The 13,894-nt window shown below is 43.2% G+C and overlaps 1 protein-coding gene across 4 annotated transcripts in view; it reads left to right on the forward strand.

Moving 5' to 3' along the window:
* Positions 1–13,894, forward strand: part of tln1 (talin 1) — a 139,632-nt gene that overhangs the window by 84,014 nt on the left and 41,724 nt on the right. For all 4 annotated transcript variants that reach the window (XM_055875480.1, XM_055875482.1, XM_055875481.1 and 1 more), the window contains 4 exons: positions 275–414; positions 2,553–2,646; positions 5,556–5,645; positions 5,987–6,109. In XM_055875480.1, coding sequence (XP_055731455.1) covers positions 275–414; positions 2,553–2,646; positions 5,556–5,645; positions 5,987–6,109 — 447 coding nt within the window. The remainder of the gene's footprint in view (positions 1–274; positions 415–2,552; positions 2,647–5,555; positions 5,646–5,986; positions 6,110–13,894) is intronic.

Here is a 13,894-nt window from a genome sequence, read left to right on the forward strand (position 1 = left end):
ATCTATTGCGTTGTGATGTATTGTTCAGGTTGAGTGATGTTGTGTAGCTAATTTCATACTGCGTATGATGCAGTGGTCATATGTTTTGTTAAGTGTATGTTTAGGAGATTGGAGGACGGGATATGTCTTGAGATATATGCAGGCAATTCACTCTGATCAGATGTTTCCATGCTTGTGTGTGTCATATGTTACTAACTTCATATGTGCGTGAATGACTGAGAGAACCTTCATGACCTGATTTGAACCGTTTCCTTCCTCTCTGCCCTCCGTTCAGAACAAGGAGAACCAGACGCAGGTGGTGTCCAACCTCAAGACCATCTCCATGTCGTCCAGTAAGCTGCTGCTCGCGGCCAAGGTCCTGTCCACTGACCCCAACTCCCCCAACCTCAAGAACCAACTGGCAGCCGCCGCTCGGTAAGAATGGCGTTAGAGCCTGTCCACAGACCCCTCCCAGCATCCACAATGCAGTTAGCTACAGATAGCAGGCTTGGGTTCACTTCTACTTTCAACACTATTCTAATGAAATATATTTAGGCATTCATTGAAATTCCACTTTCGTACTGGAAACGTGCTGTCATTTTCACTGGGGATCGTTTCTATTTGAATAGTGATATTTGTTACCGTCTCATGATGCTCCATGATAATTGTTAACATGTGTTCCTTTCCACGTTACTCAAGTTCTTATTGTTAACACACACACACACACACACACACACACACACACACACACACACACACACAGAGTGACACACACACCACCCACTCTCATATACAGTAGACACAGCTCTAACACATTCTCTAACTCCCTGTCTTACACACACACACACACACACACACACACACGTTACAATAGTCACGTTCGTGTATAGACGTGCGACGTGCGTAGAAAGGGTTATATAACAAACTGTCAGTAGGGGTTTATATTGAATGAAAAGTTCAACGGGACACACTCTCCCAGCTCCGTTCTTTAGTCTGGGCCGCTCCGTTCTTTAGTGTGGGCCGCTCCGTTCTTTAGTGTGGGCCGCTCCGTTCTTTAGTGTGGGCCGCTCCGTTCTTTAGTGTGGGCCGCTCCGTTCTTTAGTGTGGGCCGCTCCGTTCTTTAGTGTGGGCCGCTCCGTTCTTTAGTGTGGGCCGCTCCGTTCTTTAGTGTGGGCCGCTCCGTTCTTTAGTGTGGGCCGCTCCGTTCTTTAGTGTGGGCCGCTCCGTTCTTTAGTGTGGGCCGCTCCGTTCTTTAGTGTGGGCCGCTCCGTTCTTTAGTCTGGGCCGCTCCGTTCTTTAGTGTGGGCCGCTCCGTTCTTTAGTCTGGGCCGCTCCGTTCTTTAGTCTGGGCCGCTCCGTTCTTTAGTCTGGGCCGCTCCGTTCTTTAGTCAGGGCCGCTCCGTTCTTTAGTCAGGGCCGCTCCGTTCTTTAGTCTGGGCCGCTCCGTTCTTTAGTCTGGGCCGCTCCGTTCTTTAGTCTGGGCCGCTCCGTTCTTTAGTCAGGGCCGCTCCGTTCTTTAGTGTGGGCCGCTACGTTCTTTAGTGTGGGCCGCTCCGTTCTTTAGTGTGGGCCGCTCCGTTCTTTAGTGTGGGCCGCTCCGTTCTTTAGTGTGGGCGCTCCGTTCTTTAGTGTGGGCCGCTCCGTTCTTTAGTGTGGGCCGCTCCGTTCTTTCGTGTGGGCCGCTCCGTTCTTTAGTGTGGGCCGCTCCGCTCTTTTGTCTGCCTTCTTTCCCCCCTCACGTTCTCCTTCGCTCTCTCGCTCCTGTTCTTCATCTAATGTTCCCACTCCCCCTCATTCGTTCTTTTTATTTACACCGTGTCTCTGTCTCGCTCTCTGTCTGTCTGTCTCGCTCTCTGTCTGTCTGTCTGTCTGTCTCGCTCTCTGTCTGTCTGTCTGTCTCGCTCTCTGTCTGTCTGTCTGTCTCGCTCTCTGTCTGTCTGTCTGTCTCGCTCTCTGTCTGTCTGTCTGTCTGTCTCGCTCTCTGTCTGTCTGTCTCGCTCTCTGTCTGTCTGTCTCGCTCTCTGTCTGTGTCTCTCTCTGTCTCTGTCTGTCTGCCTGTGTCTCTGCCTGTGTCTCTGCCTGTGTCTGTCTGTCTGTGTGTCTGTCTGTCTCTCTGTCTCTCTGTGTCTGTCTCTCTGTGTCTGTCTGTCTCTCTCTCTGTGTCTGTCTGTCTGTCTCTCTCTCTCTGTGTCTGTCTGTCTGTCTGTCTCTCTCTCTCTGTGTCTGTCTGTCTGTCTGTCTGTCTCTCTCTCTCTGTGTCTGTCTGTCTGTCTCTCTGTGTGTCTGTCTGTGTCTGTGTCTCTCTCTCTCCTGCTTTCAATGTCTATCTTTTATTTTTCACTCTGCCTTTCAGTTTCTGATGAGAAAACAGCTCACCAGTTCTCTGTAGAGATTCTAAACACCAAAGCTCTGAAGCGTGTGTGGGCGAACTGCAATTTACAGCGAGAGACTGGTGCTCTCCATCCCTCATTCTCTCTCACACACACACCCTTTCTGTTACTCTGTCACTAACACACTCCCTCATGTTTTCTCACATGCTACCTCTCTCTCTCTCTCTCTCTCTCCGTCCACAGTGCCGTCACTGACAGTATCAACCAGCTCATCACCATGTGTACCCAGCAGGCCCCGGGCCAGAAGGAGTGTGACAATGCTCTCCGGGAGCTCGAGGTACACCCGTTCTTCTTTCTATTTGTTGTCATTTTTTTTGTCTTTCAATCTCTCAACAGTTTGTTGGATGACTCATTCAGTTGTTGGTGTATGTGAACGCTGTGGATTGAGGGAGTTGAATGGTTGCTGAGGCTGGGAATGAGTGTGTTATTTTTCTTCTGGGACTTGTGGTATAGGTACACTGTGTACTGTATTACTGCATGTTGTATTCTGTATGTGGATATTAAAGGGATAGTTCAGGAACATTTACATATTTAAATGTACATTTACAAAGTAAAATTGTATATTTATACATATTCATTATCATAAAAACACTACTATATGGACAAGGGAGAGACTGCAGTCCACACTTTGTTTTAAAAAAACGAATCCACTGCCACCAACCACTAATATTAGTATTTTTATATTAGTTTATCATGTTTTAAATTTCATTCCGTCTGGCTCCTGTTCCTCTTCTCCCTCCTCCTTCACTCTCTCTCCTGTTCCCTCTTCTCCCTCCTCCTTCACTCTCTCTCTCCTGTTCCTCTTCTCCCTCCTCCTTCACTCTCTCGCTCCTGTTCCTCTTCTCCCTCCTCCTTCACTCTCTCCCTCCTCCTTCACTCTCTCGCTCCTGTTCCTCTTCTCCCTCCTCCTTCACTCTCCTGTTCCTCTTCTCCCTCCTCCTTCACTCTCCTGTTCCTCTTCTCCCTCCTCCTTCACTCTCCTGTTCCTCTTCTCCCTCCTCCTTCACTCTCCTGTTCCTCTTCTCCCTCCTCCTTCACTCTCCTGTTCCTCTTCTCCCTCCTCCTTCACTCTCCTGTTCCTCTTCTCCCTCCTCCTTCACTCTCCTGTTCCTCTTCTCCCTCCTCCTTCACTCTCTCTCTCCTGTTCCTCTTCTTCCTCCTCCTTCACTCTCTCGCTCCTGTTCCTCTTCTCCCTCCTCCTTCACTCTCCTGTTCCTCTTCTCCCTCCTCCTTCACTCTCTCTCTCCTGTTCCTCTTCTCCCTCCTCCTTCACTCTCCTGTTCCTCTTCTCCCTCCTCCTTCACTCTCCTGTTCCTCTTCTCCCTCCTCCTTCACTCTCTCTCTCCTGTTCCTCTTCTCCCTCCTCCTTCACTCTCCTGTTCCTCTTCTCCCTCCTCCTTCACACTCCTGTTCCTCTTCTCCCTCCTCCTTCACTCTCCTGTTCCTCTTCTCCCTCCTCCTTCACTCTCCTGTTCCTCTTCTCCCTCCTCCTTCACTCTCTCGCTCCTGTTCCTCTTCTCCCTCCTCCTTCACTCTCTCGCTCCTGTTCCTCTTCTCCCTCCTCCTTCACTCTCCTGTTCCTCTTCTCCCTCCTCCTTCACTCTCCTGTTCCTCTTCTCCCTCCTCCTTCACTCTCCTGTTCCTCTTCTCCCTCCTCCTTCACTCTCCTGTTTCTCTTCTCCCTCCTCCTTCACTCTCCTGTTCCTCTTCTCCCTCCTCCTTCACTCTCCTGTTCCTCTTCTCCCTCCTCCTTCACTCTCCTGTTCCTCTTCTCCCTCCTCCTTCACTCTCCTGTTCCTCTTCTCCCTCCTCCTTCACTCTCCTGTTCCTCTTCTCCCTCCTCCTTCACTCTCCTGTTCCTCTTCTCCCTCCTCCTTCACTCTCCTGTTCCTCTTCTCCCTCCTCCTTCACTCTCCTGTTCCTCTTCTCCCTCCTCCTTCACTCTCCTGTTCCTCTTCTCCCTCCTCCTTCACTCTCCTGTTCCTCTTCTCCCTCCTCCTTCACTCTCCTGTTCCTCTTCTCCCTCCTCCTTCACTCTCCTGTTCCTCTTCTCCCTCCTCCTTCACTCTCCTGTTCCTCTTCTCCCTCCTCCTTCACTCTCCTGTTCCTCTTCTCCCTCCTCCTTCACTCTCTCTCTCCTGTTTCTCTTCTCCCTCCTCCTTCACTCTCTCTCTCCTGTTTCTCTTCTCCCTCCTCCTTCACTCTCCTGTTCCTCTTCTCCCTCCTCCTTCACTCTCCTGTTCCTCTGCTCCCTCCTCCTTCACTCTCTCTCTCCTGTTCCTCCTCTCCCTCCTCCAAGTTATCTCATCAAAATATTTTGTTGCTCAGTGATTTGAATGCATTTGTAAATGATTTGGTCATGGAATCTGAAACTCTCTAAATGGAGAACATTGACTTGGATAGGTTTGTGAACAAGCTAACATTGTCTTGTGGCTAAATGAACAAACCAATGTGTGGATTGTTCTCCCTCCTTGTCCATAGACTGTTTCCAACGTAAGGAAACAAATACGTGAATATGTAAAATATCGCTGAACCACCACTTCAATGTACTTAAAGTGGGGATTGGTCAAGAACATGTTACTATTTTTCTACTGTTTTCTACTATTATATATTATATTATTAGTATTAGAAATGTGTAATTAATATATAAACATTGATGTATTAATATCAATATTGGCATGGTTTATCCGTACTTGGGAAATAAAGTTTTACTACCTAATAATTTATCCTATTACACAGTGAAGGTATGATTTGAGTGTCAGATCAAAATTTGTCTAGTTACACAGCTTCAAGTTGTTGAGCCCCAGAGTCTAGTTACACAGCTTCAAGTTGTTGTGCCCCAGAGTCTAGTTACACAGCTTCAAGTTGTTGTGCCCCAGAGTCTAGTTACACAGCTTCAAGTTGTTGAGCCCCAGAGTCTAGTTACACAGCTTCAAGTTGTCTTCTTTGTCTGGTTCATTAACATGTCACCTGAAGGGTGTGTAATTGACAGGTATTTTGTGTGTGTGTGTGTGTGCGTGCGTGCGTGCGTGCGTGCGTGCGTGCGTGCGTGCGTGCGTGCGCGTGCGTGCACATATGTATATGTGGGGTGTGTCTGAGTGCATTTCCGTGTCCATGTATAGTAGTCTATGTGTTCTCTCTGTGACTGTGTGGGTGGTTCCTAACCCGTTCACCATGTCTCTCCAGACTGTTCGAGGTATGCTTGAGAACCCCACCGAGGCGGTCAGTGACCTCTCCTACTTTGACTGCATCGACAGTGTCATGGAGAACTCCAAGGTAAACAACAGACTAGACACCTCCTTGATAAATATCATTTCATTCCTTCCACATTTCATTTCTTTCGTTTCCTCTCTCCCTTTCTCTTCCTTTCCTTCTATACTTCCTCCCTACTTCCTCCCTACTTCCCACATACTTCCTCCCTACTTCCCACATACTTCCTCCCTACTATGTCCTAGAATATATCCAGGGAAATGGTGGTGTTTTGTTTTTAAAATAAGATCACCTTTATTACTTTATAATGTTGTATAGGTATTTTGTGAAATAAATATATGTTTAAATATATATAGAAATATTAAAAAATATAAGTATTTTAAATATATTTGCCTTGTGTCCTGCAGGTCCTGGGGGAAGCCATGGCTGGAATCTCCCACAACGCTAAGAACAGCAATCTGCCTGAGTTTGGGGACTCTGTCAGCTCTGGCTCTAAAGCCCTGTGTGGCCTTACTGAAGCAGCTGCCCAGGTAAACCACCTTCCAGTCCAGCAGACCAGGGGGTGTCCCAAATGGCCCCCTATTCCCCGTATACCCTATGTGTTCTGTATACCCTATGGGCCCTGTATACCCAATTCCCTGTATACCCTATGGGCCCTGTATACCCTATGGGCCCTGTATACCCAATTCCCTGTATACCCTATGGGCCCTGTATACCCTATGGGCCCTGTATACCCTATGGGCCCTGTATACCCAATTCCCTGTATACCCTATGGGCCCTGTATACCCTATGGGCCCTGTATACCCTATGGGCCCTGTATACCCTATGGGCCCTGTATACCCTATGGGCCCTGTATACCCTATGGGCCCTGTATACCCAATTCCCTGTATACCCTATGGGCCCTGTATACCCTATGGGCCCTGTATACCCTATGGGCCCTGTATACCCTATGGGCCCTGTATACCCTATGGGCCCTGTATACCCTATGGGCCCTGTATACCCTATGGGCCCTGTATACCCAATTCCCTGTATACCCTATGGGCCCTGTATACCCAATTCCCTGTAAACCCTATGGGCCCTGTATACCCTATGGGCCCTGTATACCCTATGGGTTCTGTATACCCAATACCCTGTACACCCTATGGGCCCTGTATACCATATGGGCCCTGTATACCCTATGGGCCCTGTATACCCAATTCCCTGTATACCCTATGGGCCCTGTATACCCTATGGGCCCTGTATACCCTATGGGCCTTGTATATCCTATGGGCCCTGTATACCCAATACACTGTACACCCTATGGGCCCTGTATACCCAATTCCCTGTATACCCTATGGGCCCTGTATACCCTATGGGCCCTGTATACACTATGGGTTCTGTATACCCAATACCCTGTACACCCTATGTGCCCTGTATACCCAATTCCCTGTATACCCTATGGGCCCTGTATACCCTATGGGTCCTGGTCCAAAGTTGTGTACTACATGGAGAATAGAGTGGTTAGCAGGCTAGCAGCCTAACGCCCACAGGGATGCATTGCATTGCATAGTTGGATGGTCCCACGCTCTAATACATCGGCCTAATTATTCTCTCAGCCAATGAGGCAATTCGATGCTGGCTTAGGAACATCTGGACCTGGGAGTACATCTCAAATGGAGGGAAGGAGTGGTAGTCACTTTCAACAGTCAGTTCCTCTCTCAAATGGAGGGAAGGAGTGGTAGTCACTTTCAACAGTCAGTTCCTCTCTCAATTCACCTAGGTACATTTTACACAGTAGGGCACACATGCATACTCTCATATAACCACACAAACAAACGCCCGCACATGCTCGCTCGCAGCGCGCACGCACGCACGCACGCACGCACGCACGCACGCACGCACGCACGCACGCACGCACGCACGCACGCACACACACACACACACACACACACACACACACACACACACACAGGCGCCTAATGACTGTGAGTAAGGCCTGGTCATGTGGGTCTGTCAGTATGTGTCTATCTGAATGCTCCATCTGCTCATTACATTACATTACAGTACATTACATTACAGTACATTACATTACAGTGCATTACAGTACATTACAGTACATTACAGTTCAGTACATTACATTACAGTACATAACATTACAGTACATTACGGTGCACTACATTACGGTGCATTACAGTACATTACATTACAGTACATTACATTACAGTACATTACATTACAGTATATTACATTACATTACAGTACATTACAGTACAGTACATTACATTACAGTACAGTACAGTACAGTACAGTTCAGTACATCACAGTACATTACAGTTCATTACAGTACAGTACATTACAGTTCAGTACATCACAGTACATTACAGTTCATTACAGTACAGTTAATTACATTACATTACAGTACATTACAGTACATTACATTACAGTACATTACAGTACATTACATTACAGTACATTACAGTACATTACAGTACAGTACAGTACAGTACAGTGCATTACATTACAGTTCAGTACATCACAGTACATTACAGTTCATTACAGTACAGTACATTACAGTACATTACATTACAGTTCAGTACATCACAGTACATTACAGTTCATTACAGTACAGTGCATTACAGTACATTACATTACAGTTCAGTACATCACAGTACATTACAGTACAGTTCATTACAGTACATTACATTACAGTTCAGTACATCACAGTACATTACAGTTCATTACAGTACAGTTCATTACAGTACAGTTCAGTACATCACAGTACATTACAGTACAGTTCATTACAGTACAGTTCAGTACATCACAGTACATTACAGTTCAGTACATCACAGTACATTACAGTTCATTACAGTACAGTTCATTACAGCACAGTTCAGTACATCACAGTACATTACAGTTCAATACAGTACAGTTCATTACAGTACAGTTCAGTACATCACAGTACATCACAGTACATCACAGTACATTACAGTTCATTACATTACAGTTCATTACATTACAGTTCATTACATTACAGTTCATTACATTACAGTTCAGTACAGTACAGTTCAGTACATTACAGTTCATTACAGTACAGTTCAGTACATTACAGTTCAGTACATTACAGTTCAGTACATTACAGTTCAGTACATTACAGTTCAGTACAGTTCATTACATTGCAGTTTATTACATTGCAGTTCAGTACATTACAGTTTATTACATTACAGTTTATTACATTACAGTTTATTACATTACAGTTCAGTACATTACAGTTCAGTACATTACAGTTCAGTACATTACAGTTCAGTACATCACAGTACATTACAGTTCAGTACATTACAGTTCAGTACATTACAGTTCAGTACATTACAGTTCATTACATTACAGTTCAGTACATCACAGTACATTACAGTTCAGTACATTACAGTTCAGTACATTACAGTTCAGTACATTACAGTTCAGTACATCACAGTACATCACAGTACATCACAGTACATTACAGTTCATTACATTACAGTACAGTTCATTACAGTTCATTACATTACAGTTCATTACATTACAGTTCATTACATTACAGTTCATTACATTACATTACAGTTCATTACATTACAGTTCATTACATTACATTACAGTTCAGTACATTACAGGTCATTACATTACAGTTCAGTACATTACAGTTCAGTACATTACAGTTCAGTACATTACAGTTCAGTACAGTTCATTACATTACAGTTCATTACATTACAGTTCAGTTCATTGCAGGTCATTAAAGTTCATTACAGTTCAGTGCATTACAGTACAGTACAGGTCATTACAGTACATTACAGTACATTACAGTTCAGTTCATTACAGTTCAGGACATTACAGTTCATTAGTTCATTACAGTTCAGTACATTACAGTTCAGTACATTACAGTTCAGTACATTACAGTTCATTAGTTCAGTACAGTTCAGTACATTACAGTTCATTAGTTCATTAGTTCATTATAGTTCATTAGTTCATTACAGTTCATTAGTTCATTACAGTTCATTAGTTCATTACAGTTCAGTACATTACAGTTCATTACATTACAGTTCATTAGTTCATTACATTACAGTTCAGTACATTACAGTTCATTAGTTCATTACAGTTCAGTACATTGCAGTTCATTACAGTTCATTAGTTCATTACAGTTCAGTACATTAAAGTTCATTAGTTCATTACAGTACATTACAGTTCATTAGTTCATTACAGTTCAGTACATTACAGTTCATTAGTTCATTACAGTTCATTAGTACATTACAGTTCATTACATTACAGTTCAGTACATTACAGTACATTATGCTCTCACATTCACAATGGCTCTGCGCTACTGCCCATTGAAGAGTTGACTGTGTGTGTGTGTGTGTGTGTGTGTGTGTGTGTGTGTGTGTGTGTGTGTGTGTTTTGAGTGCATCTGTGTCTGAATGTTTGTTTCTGTTTCTGTGTGTGAATGCATGTTGCCATGGCAAAGAGTGAGAAGACGAGCATAACGTGAGAGATGTGCAGATGTTAACGGTGGCTCTACTCATGTGTAGCGCTGCAGATGTTAACGTTGTCGATCAACAATAACATGTAGCTCTGCAGATGTTAACGTTGTCGATCATTAATAACATGTAGCTCAGCAGATGTTAACGTTGTCGATCAATAATAACATGTAGCTCTGCAGATGTTAACGTTGTCAATCAATAATAACATGTAGCTCTGCAGATGTTAACGTTGTCGATCAATAATAACATGTAGCTCTGCAGATGTTAACGTTGTCGATCAATAATAACATGTAGCTCTGCAGATGTTAACGTTGTCAATCAATAATAACACGTGTCGCTCTGCAGATGTTAACGTTGTCGATCAATAATAACATGTAGCTCTGCAGATGTTAACGTTGTCGATCAATAATAACACGTGTCGCTCTGCAGATGTTAACGTTGTCGATCAATAATAACACGTGTCGCTCTGCAGATGTTAACGTTGTCGATCAATAATAACACGTGTCGCTCTGCAGATGTTAACGTTGTCAATCAATAATAACACGTGTCGCTCTGCAGATCTTAACGTTGTCAATCAATAATAACATGTAGCTCTGCAGATGTTAACGTTGTCGATCAACAATAACACGTGTCGCTCTGCAGATGTTAACGTTGTCGATCAATAATAACATGTGTAGCTCTGCAGAAGTTAACGTTGTCAATCAATAATAACATGTAGCTCTGCAGATGTTAACATTGTCGATCAATAATAACACGTGTCGCTCTGCAGATGTTAACGTTGTCAATCAATAATAACATGTAGCTCTGCAGATCTTAACGTTGTCGATCAATAATAACACATGTAGCTCTGCAGAAGTTAACGTTGTCGATCAATAATAACATGTAGCTCTGCAGATGTTAACGTTGTCGATCAATAATAACATGTAGCTCTGCAGATGTTAACATTGTCGATCAATAATAACATGTAGCTCTGCAGATGTTAACGTTGTCGATCAATAATAACATGTGTAGCTCTGCAGAAGTTAACGTTGTCAATCAATAATAACATGTAGCTCTGCAGATGTTAACGTTGTCGATCAATAATAACACGTGTCGCTCTGCAGATGTTAACGTTGTCGATCAATAATAACACGTGTCGCTCTGCAGATGTTAACGTTGTCGATCAATAATAACACGTGTCGCTCTGCAGATGTTAACGTTGTCAATCAATAATAACACGTGTCGCTCTGCAGATCTTAACTTTGTCGATCAATAATAACACGTGTCGCTTTGCAGATGTTAACGTTGTCGATCAATAATAACATGTAGCTCTGCAGATGTTAACGTTGTCGATCAATAATAACACATGTAGCTCTGCAGATGTTAACGTTGTCGATCAACAATAACATGTAGCTCTGCAGATGTTAACGTTGTCGATCAATAATAACACGTAGCTCTGCAGATGTTAACGTTGTTAATCAATAATAACATGTAGCTCTGCAGATGTTAACGTTGTCGATCAACAATAACATGTAGCTCTGCAGATGTTAACATTGGTGATCAATAATAACATGTAGCTCTGCAGATGTTAACGTTGTCGATCAACAATAACATGTAGCTCTGCAGATGTTAACATTGTCGATCAATAATAACACGTGTCGCTCTGCAGATGTTAACGTTGTCAATCAATAATAACATGTAGCTCTGCAGATCTTAACGTTGTCGATCAATAATAACACATGTAGCTCTGCAGATGTTAACGTTGTCGATCAACAATAACATGTAGCTCTGCAGATGTTAACATTGTCGATCAATAATAACACGTGTCGCTCTGCAGATGTTAACGTTGTCAATCAATAATAACATGTAGCTCTGCAGATGTTAACATTGTCGATCAACAATAACATGTAGCTCTGCAGATGTTAACGTTGTCGATCAATAATAACACATGTAGCTCTGCAGATGTTAACATTGTCGATCAATAATAACACGTGTCGCTCTGCAGATGTTAACGTTGTCAATCAATAATAACATGTAGCTCTGCAGATGTTAACGTTGTCAATCAATAATAACATGTAGCTCTGCAGATGTTAACATTGTCGATCAACAATAACATGTAGCTCTGCAGATGTTAACGTTGTCGATCAATAATAACACATGTAGCTCTGCAGATGTTAACATTGTCGATCAATAATAACATGTAGCTCTGCAGATGTTAACGTTGTCGATCAACAATAACACGTGTCGCTCTGCAGATGTTAACGTTGTCGATCAATAATAACACGTGTCGCTCTGCAGATGTTAACGTTGTCGATCAATAATAACACGTGTCGCTCTGCAGATGTTAACGTTGTCGATCAACAATAACACGTGTCGCTCTGCAGATGTTAACGTTGTCGATCAATAATAACACGTGTCGCTCTGCAGATGTTAACGTTGTCGATCAATAATAACACGTGTCGCTCTGCAGATGTTAACGTTGTCGATCAACAATAACACGTGTCGCTCTGCAGATGTTAACGTTGTCGATCAATAATAACACGTAGCTCTGCAGATGTTAACGTTGTCGATCAATAATAACATGTAGCTCTGCAGATGTTAACGTTGTCGATCAATAATAACATGTAGCTCTGCAGATGTTAACGTTGTCGATCAATAATAACACGTGTCGCTCTGCAGATGTTAACGTTGTCGATCAACAATAACATGTAGCTCTGCATAAGTTAACGTTGTCGATCAATAATAACATGTAGCTCTGCAGATGTTAACGTTGTCGATCAATAATAACATGTAGCTCTGCAGATGTTAACGTTGTCGATCAATAATAACACGTAGCTCTGCAGATGTTAACGTTGTCGATCAATAATAACATGTAGCTCTGCAGATGTTAACGTTGTCGATCAATAATAACATGTAGCTCTGCAGATGTTAACGTTGTCGATCAATAATAACACGTGTCGCTCTGCAGATGTTAACGTTGTCGATCAACAATAACATGTAGCTCTGCATAAGTTAACGTTGTCGATCAATAATAACATGTAGCTCTGCAGATGTTAACGTTGTCGATCAATAATAACATGTAGCTCTGCAGATGTTAACGTTGTCGATCAATAATAACATGTAGCTCTGCAGATGTTAACGTTGTCGATCAATAATAACACGTGTAGCTCTGCAGATGTTAACGTTGTCGATCAATAATAACACGTGTAGCTCTGCAGATGTTAACGTTGTCGATCAATAATAACACGTGTAGCTCTGCAGATGTTAACGTTGTCGATCAATAATAACATGTAGCTCTGCAGATGTTAACGTTGTCGATCAATAATAACATGTAGCTCTGCAGATGTTAACGTTGTCGATCAATAATAACATGTAGCTCTGCAGATGTTAACGTTGTCGATCAACAATAACATGTAGCTCTGCAGATGTTAACGTTGTCGATCAACAATAACACGTGTAGCTCTGCATATGTTAACGTTGTCGATCAATAATAACACGTGTCGCTCTGCAGATGTTAACGTTGTCGATCAATAATAACACGTGTCGCTCTGCAGATGTTAACGTTGTCGATCAATAATAACATGTAGCTCTGCAGATGTTAACGTTGTCGATCAATAATAACACGTGTCGCTCTGCAGATGTTAACGTTGTCGATCAATAATAACACGTGTCGCTCTGCAGATGTTAACGTTGTCGATCAACAATAACATGTAGCTCTGCATAAGTTAACGTTGTCGATCAATAATAACATGTAGCTCTGCAGATGTTAACGTTGTTGATCAACAATAACACGTGTCGCTCTGCAGATGTTAACGTTGTCGATCAATAATAACACGTGTAGCTCTGCAGATG

Source organism: Salvelinus fontinalis, chromosome 21, assembly GCF_029448725.1.
Source record: "Salvelinus fontinalis isolate EN_2023a chromosome 21, ASM2944872v1, whole genome shotgun sequence".
Classification (NCBI taxonomy): domain Eukaryota; kingdom Metazoa; phylum Chordata; class Actinopteri; order Salmoniformes; family Salmonidae; genus Salvelinus; species Salvelinus fontinalis.